At 41.4% G+C, this 13,070-nt stretch overlaps 1 protein-coding gene across 1 annotated transcript in view; it reads left to right on the forward strand.

The window, feature by feature from the left end:
* The first annotated feature begins 254 nt into the window (after window positions 1-254).
* The window catches only part of RBM33 (RNA binding motif protein 33), a 106,670-nt gene continuing 93,854 nt past the window's right edge, over window positions 255-13,070 (forward strand). Inside the window, exons 1-2 of the mRNA XM_086614997.1 lie at window positions 255-359; window positions 11,419-11,497. Coding sequence (XP_086471123.1) covers window positions 332-359; window positions 11,419-11,497 — 107 coding nt within the window. The 5' untranslated portion in view covers window positions 255-331. The remainder of the gene's footprint in view (window positions 360-11,418; window positions 11,498-13,070) is intronic.

Genomic DNA, 13,070 nt, shown 5'->3' on the forward strand with positions numbered 1-13,070 from the left:
AGGCCGGCGCGCGGCGCGCCCGGGCCCTGACTAACCAACCAGCGGCGCCCGCTGCCCGCCCCCCCTTCCAGGGAGGGACCGGTCCTCCGCCGTCCCATGATGCAGCGCGGGGGCGGCGGCGACTGTGACGGCGGCGGTGGTGGTGGCGGCGGCCGCCATGTTGTGGTAGTTTGTTGTTCTCCTGCCGTGGGTGCGTGTGGAGGGGCGGCGGGAGGGGGAGCCGCCGGGCGCTGAATCCGAGCCTTTTCCCGTTCCCCCGCTCCCCGCCGCTCCTGGGGGCGGCACGGGGTCGCTGCCGGGAGCCGCCGCCGCCTGGGCAGGTCGAAGAGCCATGGCTGCCGCCCTGGGAGGAGGTGCAGGTGAGTGCCGTGAGCCTCAGGGGCTTCGTCTGGGGGCGGGTGGGGAACGCGGGGCTCTGGGGCCTCGCCCGGGGCAGCGGGGCCGGCTGCTGCCGCGGCGCGGGCCTGGCTGGGGCGGGGCGGCCGGCGGGGCTGAGGGGAGCCACGGGGCCTTCCCGGGGCGGCGGCGCCGCCGCCCCCGCCCGCTCTCTGCCTCCCGCCTGAGCAGAGGCGGCGAGTTTCGCTTGCTCAGGGATGCAGGCAGGAGCTGCCGTGGTACTGCAGGGCCTCAGGGGCGTCTCTGCTGCTAATGGGTGTCGGCGCCGTGCGGTGATAGGATTTGTCTCCCCCTTGGCCGGGGCAAGAGAAGGGGCAACAGCGTCATCGCTCACGGCTGATGCAGGACCTCCAGGTGGAACGGATGTGTTTATTTAGAGACATTAATTCTGATATTTTTTACAGCTACAGTATGTGACCTGTTTGAATAACTTAACCTCTCATCTGGAGAGTAGTAGTTATAATTTGTTTTACAGACTGCCCAGAAGCAGGAGGTCTTACTTGGAAAGTGTAAAATGAAGTCAGTGCTTGACCATGGGACTCTCAGGCATGCCACTGGTTGCTCTTCCTGACTAAAGACACTTCTCACAGCATTTTAAATGACAAGTCAAGACCCGCTGTTGTTCTGATTGGTATATTAACCAAATTTTAAAATCATAGAATCATGGAATCATAGAATGGCACAGGCTGGAAGGGACCTCAGAGATCATCTAATCCAACCTCCCTGTCATGGGCAGGGACGCCTCTCAACTAGATCAGGCTACTCAAGGCTCTGTCCAACCTGGCCTCGAACACCTCCAGAGAGGGGGCATCCACAACTTCTCTGGGCAATTTATTCCAAAGTCTTAACACCCTCCTGCTGAAGAATTTCTTCCTAAGATCTAATCTAAATCTGTTCTCCTTCAACTTAAACCCATTTCCCCTTGTCCTATCAGTGGACACTCTTGTAGAAAGTCCCTCCCCAGCCTTCCTGTAGGTTCCCTTCAGGTATTGGAAGGCAAGTATTAGGTCCCCCCCAAAGTCTTCTCTTTTCAAGGCTGAACAATCCCAGCTCCCGCAACCTGTCCTCGTAGCAGAGGTGCTCCAGCCCCTGGATCATCTTTGTGGCCCTTCTCTGAATACGCTCCAACAAATCTATGTCTCTCTTATGGTGGGGACACCAGAACTGGACACAGTATTCGAGGTGGGGTCTCACAAGAGCAGAGTAGAGGGGGAGAATCACCTCTCTTGACCTGCTGACCACGCTTCTCTTGATACATCCCAGGATGCGGTTGGCCTTCTGGGCTGCATGAGCGCCCTGCCGGCTCACGTTGAGCTTCTCATCTATAAATACCCCCAAATCCTTCTCTTCAGGGCTACTCTCAACACACTCTGTGCCCAGTTTGTATTTGTGCCTAGGATTGGCCCAACCCAGGTGAAGGACCTTGCATTTTGACTGTTGAAGCTCATGCAGTTTGCACTGGCCCATTTCTCAAGCCTGTCAAGGTCCCTCTGTATGGCATCTCTTCCCTCAAGTGAGTCCACGGCACCACACAACTTCGTGTCATCGGCAAACTATGAGACCATTTGATTGAGTGATTAAAAGAAAGACTTGCAGAGGGTCACACTGGAGTGTTCAGGACAGATACAGTTAAAAGAACATGTTTGTTTCTGGTGCTGTGGGCCTTACTTTAACTAGGAATAGCAGTTTTCATAAAGACCCATCAGAGTTGTCGGTTGACCCACTTGTCTTTGTACAAAAGTTTGTGATGTTTTTAGTCAGTGTTTTTTCTGTAATTAGATGTCACGGAGAAGAGCGTGGCTTGTCTTTGTGATCACTCACCTAAGTGGTCAGACTGTTTGCCATTGCTACCTTAATTGGTAACAGAGTATGCAAACACAAATTATATTTCCTAATGAAGGTAAATGTTACAAAGAAATGCCCAGATTTAGGAGTTGAGGGGTTTGGGAAGAAAGCTAGGAAGGACAGCACTGATTGGTAAAACAGTAAATTTTTGGATATTTTGGGCGTTGTTTTAATGATATTAAATATGTTGCAATGCTTAAGTTATTTTACAGAAATCTTTGTGCTAGTTTCTGTGGTTCAGATCAGTTATTTGTGATGTGGAAGTTAACTTGGCATGCATGTTCTATCTCTGGAAGTTTTTTCCCTAGTATTATGAGGACAGAGTAATTTAAAGAAAGTGTCGCTTTTGAAGCATTTTAGTTGTGTTTAGAACTCTACTGCAAGTTGAATGAGTGTGCTTTACAAATGTCTGTGCAATAGACAGCGTCCAATGAAGTGGCGAAATTGCAGTTTTAAGACTATTTTTTTTTGTTGTTGTGGAGTACCATTTGTGTCTAACTGTGAATCAGGATCCCTTTGTACTAAGTGGGCACAAGCAGTTGTTTGTTCAGCGTTAAACCCTGTGCTTATCAATAAATAGTGGCCAATTAAATATGATCCTTGCCCCAGTGTTTGTTTAGTCTAGGTGATGGCTGTGCAGCACTTGCCTCAATGAAGAAACCTAGAGGTGTCACGCGTTTATATCCGTATGAAAACATCAAGGAAAACTCTTGGTAGAAGTTAAATACACTTTTAAAACCTAGTGGAAAAAGCCTAGAACTTACAGGAATGATATATGCAACTCTTTTTGGAAAGGGACTACTATCCCAAGTCAATAATGGTAACCAATGGGAAAGAAGGCACACAGGGTAAAAAGCCCAGGACTAAGTGGTTGTTTGGCTCAAATGTTTTTGGTCAATTAAAGTTTTAACTGTAGGAATTGGTTGGATTTTTTTTTTAATTTTTGGAATGAGGGAAAGGCTATAAAATATGGAGATAACAGTACCCTTGTGTTTTTGTAGGAAAAAGGCTCTAATGATTGGCGAAGTAGTACAAAATAGGTCTTGGAAAAATAAATGGAGCGTTAATTTGGTGGCATTGCAGGGTAACAGTTGACGAAGTGAGGTAGTTTTGACTTTGAAGGTGCAGATTAAAGTTTAAATATTCTGTAAGGATATGATGCAAGGCTGAGAAATGAAATGTGAAATGGTGATGTCGGCTGAAAATTTAAATATATTTGATGGTGTGAAAGGAAGGTGATTTGTCTGTTGGACAGCATGTGTGGACTCATTGGTCATGTACAATTTTTTAAGACTTTTGGGAAAATACTGGCTCGATTCATAAGAATAAAGTATTCGTATGTACTTTTGTGACCGGATACTTGTGTTGATACAGCTAAGCTTTCTAAAGATGAAGTAAAAGCTCTTTCAGTGATAGGTTTCACAAATGTAAACTGGGAAGTTTTCAGGTGGTGATTTGTGAGGTCTCTGGATGGGATTCACAGCTCCATATTACTTCATTAGTGTATTGATATGGTTAAGACAATGGTTCCCAAATTTTGGTTCAAACTTTTGTATAAAAATGGAACCAGAGCAAACATGTTGAATGTTGTGTAAAATCATCTTATTTGAAGGGCAGCTACAAAGAGGACAAAGGCCCTCTCTTCACAAAGAGCCACATGAAGATGACAAGAGTAACGGCTACAAGTTGCACCAGGAGAGGCTTCCCTCAATATAAGAAAGGCTTTTTTTTTTTTTTTTTTACAATGAGAACAATTAATCACTGGAACAACCTACTGAAGACCATGATGGAGTCCCCATCACTTGAGGCTTTCAAGATGTGATTGGACAGGGTGATGATCTATCTCATCTAGGCTCCCTTTTTCATGAAAGGTTGGACCAGATGGTCAGTTGAGATCCCTTCCAACTTGGGCTGTTCTGTGATTAGTGATCATCTGCTTATAGCATAACATAATAACCATGTTGTATAGATGCTGAATTTTTTTCTTGATATTTAAAATCTAGCTCTAAATTTATTGCAGTAACCTCATTTAGGGAGATATGGTTGCAGAGTAAACCACAAACCATCGCTAAAACAAAGCAGGAAGCACTTCTAATCTCGATTGTCTGCCATACTGAAGTAAGGGAAAACGATTTTAAGTTTTCTTCCTTTCAGATTCATTCACTTCTGAAGAACTTCAGGGGTCTAGAAGACTTTGATTGTAGACATCCTTGGGATGTGAACCATGACAGGGGATGGGGCAGAGGAGGAGCTGAAGTGGGCCCCATCTGAAGGTGTCTACCCCATATTCATGCTGGAAGTCCTGTACTAGGAGTAGCTGAATGGATGTTTCTCTACCTCTGATCCTGTTATATTATTCCTTCAGTTTTAACTGTCGTCAGTTTAAATTCATTTTAACTAATCTGGAGGCTGCTGTTGTGCTCTCAGTGATGTAGTGGCTTTAAAAACCTTTTCTGAAACTGTTGATAAAAATTGGAAAAAAGCTCTTACTGCTAGCACAGCAAGCACCTCTCTCTGTGTTGGGTCACTATCTAATTCACAAATGTGGTAAAAATGCTCCAGTCTGACAAATTCAGTTGAATTTGTTGTGCTTCAGGCTATTCGACAGCAGCATATGGGGACTGGAAATAGATTCTGCATTTGTGCCTAGATGAAAGTGGCTGGAGTGCTGGCTGTGTTTTGGTCTCTGTGGGTACTGCATCCTGCTTTACTAGGTGGACTGATGCAACTCATCACTGTAACTTAAGAGTTATGCTGGAATGTGCACAAACTTAAAGTCCTCTGAGTGTCCAAGGCCTATAGAGTTTACAGTTCATTAAATAGAAATACATGATCATGGGCTATTGTACCAGCTAAGGGCTATTGCCAGAAAAAACATTACTACTTGAATGAGCTTGTGGCAGGCAGATTTGCTTTAAAGCATAGCAATTTTTAATTTCTTTATGCTTCTTTGACAAGTTTTCACTGAAAGGCAGACTTCTGAATGTTCTGTCATTTCAGGTCATCTAAATTAAACATAGCCTTCGTATTGCTTGTCTTTACAAAAGCCAAACCGTGCTTTATTACAGCAAATACTAAATCTCAGATTTTAGGTCACATGAAACTTGTTGTCTAGAATCATTTAAGATGATGATTGTCACTGACTTGACCAAAAAAAACCTCCAAGTAAGTAACAGGCTTGATCCTGCGTTATATTCTTTTGTAATGCAAGCTCAGCCTAACTGTAATGTTTGGTGGCTGTGAAAGGTGCTGGAGAGTTTCTGGAGAGTTGCAGTTTCTCATCAGTGTCCAAAGCTGTTTGGGAACCAAGTTCATGTGGATTTCATTTAAACTCTTGATCTTCGTTCACTGTTCAGCGTGTTTGTGAGGCAAGGCCTATGACGCTTTTAAAACGTTTTTCCAAAGCAAATAATTTCCAAATCCAAGCAGATGTTGGAAATGTCTTTTTGTGGTTTGGAGTTTAGATGTATTTATTTTACTTTTAATATAAATTAAATAAATTAAAAAAGGTATTGTTTCTTTCAAACAGTGATTAGAAAGAGAACTTCCTTCCTTGGCAGTATATCATAATCAGTTCTGTTCTTAATGCTGGTGACTTGCTTTGCATCATGACAAACTCTCTAAAAAAAAAAAATATTTTTGAGAAGGCGAAAACATCTTCTCTCCTGTAGATATTAATTTTTCTACTTTATTTCTTTGAGACAGCTAAACACTATCCTATAGGAATAATTTGGAAAGAAAACATGAAATACACTAGTTGAGGGACATGTTATGCAATTGTTACATTGGTATAAATATTTAGTCACTGAACACTTAAGGCTTCTATGAGTAATTGTTTACCAATATAAAGACTTCGTAATGTCTAGCCCTGAACAGATAAATAAACTGTTTGTGTTTGAGTGTGGTGTATTTGTGTGTGTGTGTTCTTGTGTGTAATGCAGTAGTAGGAGTGAATGTGATTTTGATGATGGGGTAGAGAGCTTGGTTATCTGTAACCAATGAGACTGGATTCGTAGTGTGCTTCGTAACGTGTTCGGTTTACAGCACAGACTCAGGTTCAGGAGTTCCTGTTGACCTTGTGCTTTCACTGTTAGATGCCTTTGTGATTTGTTACCAGAAGTTTTCATTTAGCTGGTGTTAACAGTGCAGTTACATTGCCATCCTGTGTTTTAGGCATGGCTGTTCTCATGAAACCTGTTGTTCTTCTGTATCGCGTAGCAAGAGATACTGAAATTCAGTTCACTGTTGAGCGGAAACAAAGGTCTTTTTATAAATGGTACACTCAGATCCTGAAAATTGGGGCTTTACGATACCAATGTGTTATGTAACATTTTGCAATGAAATATGAAGAAAAATATTCTGTAGAAATAAAATATAACATAAAGATAAGCTGGTAAGCTGTCTTTAATCTAGAGATTTGTGCTTGAGACGCTGTCAAGTTGTCATGTTGAGTGTTTTAAATGTGGTACTGGGGAATGGGATAGATCAAGATGGACTTATGTTCAACATTAAATCTAAGCATAGAGAAGTGGCATTTTTTTCACGTGGTAAATTACTTTTTTCCTCTAGTTTTCATTTTTCTTTTTTTTTTTTTAATAGCTCCCTTACCCGTTCTGCCCAAAAGCAGTGCAGCTTAGTTACTGTATTAAAAGACCTGTTAGGTTAATAGCGCACAATACTTTTTCATCCTTTGAACTATTCAATAATTGTGGCACCTCCATCTTGTTTTGGATAAGGAGAAATCTTTGATGCTTTTTCAATGCCTGAAGCAAACAATGTGTTTGCTATCCATGATAGCGTAATATTGAGGCAAACACAAATACAAAATTTTGAACTGTTAAGGTTTATGAGACAGCATGTTGTTAGTATTCCAGAAAGCGTACAAGAGTATTTCTATGAAGACGAATGATGCAGTCATCAAATGTTTTTTCCTAGTTAAGAAGTCTTGGCCATCTCATTGCTGTAAAATACTCCATCTTAGCAACAGTTGCTATGTGGGACTACCTTTTTAGGCCGTGTTGGTACCATTTTAAGACGTTAAGAGCTCTGCAGTGTTCCTGCTGATTCACCTCCTACGCGTGTGAGACTTGAGTGGGTAGCTTAGGACTTCCATTTTACATAGAAAAATGATTGTGAAGGTTTTATTGAAAGGGTGTCCAAAGACTTAGAAACCACCATTAGCATAGCCAAAGAGGAAATGAGGCTTTTATTTTGTGCATTTCTAGTGTGGATGATCTGTTCTTGTTAAGCAGGGAAAAAGATAACAGTTCTGGGTATAAGTCATAAAAATAAAAAATAAGCTATATAGAACTGCTTATGGCACTGCTGGTGCTGCATCAGGTTAAGCATAAAGCAAATGGGAACCTTCTAGTGTGGGGAACCTAGTGTGTTTGGCTGTCTTTGCTTATTCCGGTTCACAGAGGGCCACAGCATTGCAAAGTAGGCTGGTCTAACGAAATAGCCAGTGTTAGTCTCTGCAGCATCCTGCAAATTCTCTGTCACTGCAGCTCTAAGAAAATTGCTAAATGGTGGATTATTTCTTTTATTTTCCTGTATAACTGGCCTGTCCTGCTTACTTGTTCATTTAGTGCTTTTTTTGTATTTGATTGGTCTTAGTTTGTTTTTTCCTCCTAGTGCTGCCTGGAAGTTAGAGAGGGGGCTACGTATGTTCAGTGCTCACCTGTTGGGATCTTCCAGTTGATACCCAGCTAATGTGCATGCATCTTGGTGAGCTTTGCCATGAGAGCCTTGGATTGAATCGAGGAGCCGCAGCCATTGCCTTGCGTGTCTTAGTCGTACATAGCAACTGTTGCTGCCTTTCTAGGCTGCACTGATGCTGCTAGAAGAAATACAAAACTTCTTCCGACTCCTACAATGGATGTTTTCCTGCTTAAAGAGCTTATGTTCATGGATTCCCCCGTCCCTTTTTTCCTTCTCTCCTCACCTCTCACACAGTAGTACTGAGAATTATAAAATAAAACAACCTTTGGCTGTTGCTCTCAGTGGTTTTGTGCTCTGCTGATGCTGAGCGTTCCTCTTTCTGTACAAGTTAATGTTTCACAGGCACTTAACCACATGATACAAGCATTGACTTACAAGAGTTTCTTAAGGAGAAACATGCATAAATGTTATGCTGACTGTTGTTTACTGGTGTTTTCCAGTGTTATTGCGCACACAAGTAGAAGAAAAATGAAAACGTGTGTAGTTTCAGAAATGGAAAAAAGTGATGCCTCACTGAGGTTTGCTAGGTATCACGTTGCATTGCAGGTGTAAGGCCTGTGTCCAATTCAGTTCTTGCTATCTCACAAATCATGAAGCTGGCAATGAATGCTCTTCATAGATGTGTGACTCTTGTGATCTCCTTTTCTAAAGGAGGGCTGCAATCTGCTTTGGGCTCTGACAACACTTCATGTTAAAATGGCATCATCTGTAACGCCAACTTATGGTCAATGTCGGCTGCCACATAACAAGTAAGCATAAAAAAGAAAAACTGACTTCTTTTGTCCCAAAGATCTTTGTATCATAAGCGTGTGATGAGACAGGGAGAGAAGAGATAAGAACAGGGAGGTGATGGGGATGTATGTGGAGCAGTTCTTTTTAATCCGTGGTCACTGTGCACAGATGGACCAGTCTCTTTTGAGGCTTTTTTGTGCATCCTGCTAGAGGGGACTTGTGAAGAGGGCTTTGCGTGTATATAATTCAGCTTTGGATTTTGGTAGGGGTTGCTCATAAATAAGGAATAGGATATGAGAAATGTGTAGAGGTTGGAAGAGCTGGAGAGTGGTGGTTCATGATGTTGGTGCGTGGGAGTCCAGGTCTACACTAGAAACTTGGCAGGAACTTGGACACTTGATATTGTTTCTTCATTAGCAGTAATACTAGATTGAAGCACTTTTATGAGTGTGAAATTTGAATATCTGGCCTGGAAAAGTACTATGAAGAGTGTTTCTTTTTTCTTTTTTGCTGTAGAGAGATCTCAACAGAGAAAAAGGGTTTTGCACGTAACTTTGTGTTGTCTAAATTTAAACCTGGCTGATGCAAAGGTCCATCTGTTTAAGAATTGTGTGCTGAAGAGCTAAGATCTTGTCTTCAAGTGGTGTTGGTTTATAATACAGCTCTCTGTGGTTCTAGAAGTAGTGCCTGCAATGAAAAATATGTTATCTTGCAATCAAGCAGGCATGGCTTAAAAAGAAGTTACTGTCTTCCTGATGGTAGTCGATGTCTTGAGCTGAGTTAGTCAATGTGTGGACACTTACAATTTAGGTTGCTCCAAACCCAGTTGCATTATCTTAAAAATAATAAATTAATTATCTTCAGAGATGATTACATCAAGTCAGTGGATTACGGCAATCCAGCTGTAAGAACAGTGACAGTGCAGGATATTTGTGCCCTTAAAATCAGAATGCATTAGGATAATCACTGCAGCATGGTTTTGAATGACCATAAGGAGAGCAAGGTGGCATTTTTTTCGGAGACCACAAGATTGCATAATTTAATGTTCAAGAGGAAGATAGTAAATGCTTGGATATCTGTCTGACTTTCCCCTGTGAGTGCAATAGGAATTGAAATTGAAGGAGGTTGCAACATATAGATGTTTGAGCAGAGAAATGTAAAACAACTGTTCGTTTCAGTGGTGTTAGCCCCTGTAAATTAGTTTACGTGTAGAAGATTAGCTAAAAGATGAAAGTATCTGTAGGGAGTAAAGGGGGGAACCTGAGCAAGGGGAATTGCTTTTACCTACTCTTTCAAAACAAAAGAGTTTCCACGCTTGACTTGCATTGCATCGTACTGAGCAATCTTATTTTCATAGCTATTTATGATTGAAAATTCTAGTTTAAAAACTCTTAATTTAGTGACATTGCAAAAACTGAATTTTCTTTTTAATGTTTTTACCTCCTTTTAAACTTCTTATACCTGTATTTTAATTATATGAAGTAAGAAGTGAATAGATTTGTTGTTTAATGTGGAGAATATTCACTAAAGGATACTGGCTTGAGTTTAAAGAGCTGAAGACAGACTTGGTTTTGAAGGTTCATTAAAAACAAACAAATGCAAAAAAGCAGTTGATCCTTAACATCGTGCTTCATCAAAGAGTTAGTGAAAATAGAGTCAGGAGAATGACGGGGGATATATGGCATCTTAGTGTTCACAGTTCAGACTGTAAGGACTGGATTGCTCAACCTCCTGTATTTTGCAGACCATTAAACTGCAGCCAGTTTCCCCAGGTGTTGAGCATAACTTCTATTTGCCCACTTGTTTGGCTCTTACAAAAGCCATTAAAATATGTGAAAAGACACTAAATCCAGGTGTGTGTTCTCTGTTGGGCTGTAGCAGCAGGATGGGAGAGTGTTTAGTATTTCTGAAGTTATGTGCATCCAGTTTACAAATGACAGGACATCTGGGTGTCTGAACAGAGCAGATGAGCTTTGCATTTCTTTTGCAGATAAATGGATTTTTTAATATTTCTAAACAGCAAAGTTGTGATTTGCAAACTAAGCTATGCCAGAGTATTTGTGATTTGATAGACTAAAGTGGGTGTACCTGGTGAGAGAAGTGTATGGAGCACCAGTTTTGTCTTGGAAGGCATGTGCATGCTTAGGTACGCAGGTAACCTGCTTCAATGACTTCCTGTATTTTTAATGCCCCAGTTGAGATCATTGATGGTATACGACACCTGACTTCCCTCTTCTGTTTCGGGTTTTGGTACTGTCCTGCCTTGTGCTGTCCTGAGGTTTACCCCAATTTTCAAAGGGCCTTTGCAGGCTCAGTGTGGGTAGATGATCTTGTGGCCCCCCAGGCAAACCAAGATCTGGCGGATATTGTTCTCTTCACTTTCATTACGCCTCAGTTTCATGCATTTTTGGGGAGCTCTTATCTCTGGGATGACCTTCGTCGGGAAGGTTTTCCAGTGATTTATCTCATGCACAGCTTTCCTCTGACCATCCTTACCTCAATAGTGAGAAGAGGGGAAGTTATATAGTACATTGCGGGTTTTTTTTTTTAATTATTGAAGCATGTTGGTATTTACTGGTTTTCCTCATGTTAAAATGGAAAGTAGAAAAAAATATTTTTGCATCTTCTAAAAACAACATCCCCCCTAAAAATCACATGTAGGTTGTTGCTTCAGAAACCTTTCATGTCAGTAAGAATTATTTAATGCATTCACCTTCTTTACAGATGATGACTTTGATCAGTTTGATAAGCCTGGTGCAGAAAGGTCTTGGAGAAGAAGAGCTGGAGATGATGACTGGGACAGGTAAGTAGAGTTCAGTTCGTGTTCAGTTTCTGTATGCTGAATACCATTGCTCTGTTTTCCCATCCTGGCATTTTGTATTGTGACGCTGAGAGTAGCGCACATGTAGGTACTGATGAAGAAGTTGGTTGTTATGTGTGTGTCAGCCGATGCTAGACTGTGCCAAACATGTACTTGCTTTGAGGAATAGAAAGCACTATGAAGAGATACCATTTAAAATTGGATAAATGCAAACTGTTTGTGGTGTGTAATTAACTTTGCAATTAATGTCCTGGTTTTCCCTTTAAATATTTAGTACATCTCAATGGTTTAAATAGATTTTTGCTAGTGCTTGAATTCACCCAACCTAACTTTTTTTTTACCTAGATGTTTAAATGTCAAAGTGCTGCTTTGGTTTTATGTTGGGGGAAAGTAATGGAGTTTAGATACAGGCTTCTATTGAAAAATATGACTGTTGTGAATATTTAGAAGTATGTATGAACTTGGTTATTTTTGGGGAGAATAAAAGCATGTTCTTTTATGTGAAGGCACTCTAGCTGGGAAATACTTGAATCAAGCTGCTGGGTAGACTTGTCTATTCTTTCTGGGAGAAAAGTTTTCACTTTTTTGTGGGCTTGCTTTTTATTTTTCCTTTTTAGTAACAGGGAGACTTGTTCAGACTTTGCCAGTGGTTTTCACTGTAAAAAGGAGAAAAAACCCATTCCAAATAGTTTTTTGTCTTTTCTAATAATCATTCAAGTGATTATAGTAAACAAATTTTACCCTAAGTAGTTTTCCACTGAGCTGAGCTCTTAGAGTGAATCAGCTACTCTACATTTGTTGTCATTCCAGAGGGATTAGTTTCCTCTTCTGTGCTTTTCTGCCAGGTCAAGTGAGTAGTTTTCATTGCTCTAGGAAGTGAGTAAGAGTGAGTAAGGAATTTGGAGAATTGCTTCAGTGTGGAGGGTGTTTTGCTGTACGCTGGTGAGGGATGACCTCTCTGTCATGCCAGCACAGCTGTTTGTGGGTTGGATGATGAACTGCATCATGGAGCTGATCTGGTTCGAGAGTGTAAATAAAATAAGTTGTTCAGGCTGGGTCACTGTACGGGGCTGTCCCCAGCCCCAGAGCTGGAGGCAACACAGAACAGCCCGGAAATACTGGAGCCAATGTTGCAGGCAAACTGCTTCGTATTAGAATATTTTTCTGAACTTTTTGCCTTTGCTGATTTCATGATATGAATAGGTGGGCTCTTAGATGCTGGCTGGTCGTATTTGTTTTTAGCTGTCCTACTCTTACCACTTCAGAAAATTTGGAAGAGTGAAACAGCTGTTGTATGGGAAGTTGTAAGCTTATTGCCCATGGTAAACTCCCTGTGGCAGAGCTATTTTTATAGGACTTGAGAAAGGTTATAGGGTATCTTCACTAAGCTGAGACTTTGAAGCACACAAGGATTCAGTTTTAGAAAAATTTTTCGTTTATGTGTTTATTATTAGCTGCATATAATTTAAGATAGACGAGAAAAAATCATGTGGTTTATTCTTTAGTAAAATTGTAAGGGAAGTGGTTTCAGGTACAGTGCTGGAGAGCCCAGAGT

The sequence above is a fragment of the Tauraco erythrolophus genome, chromosome 7, assembly GCF_009769465.1.
Source record: "Tauraco erythrolophus isolate bTauEry1 chromosome 7, bTauEry1.pri, whole genome shotgun sequence".
Classification (NCBI taxonomy): domain Eukaryota; kingdom Metazoa; phylum Chordata; class Aves; order Musophagiformes; family Musophagidae; genus Tauraco; species Tauraco erythrolophus.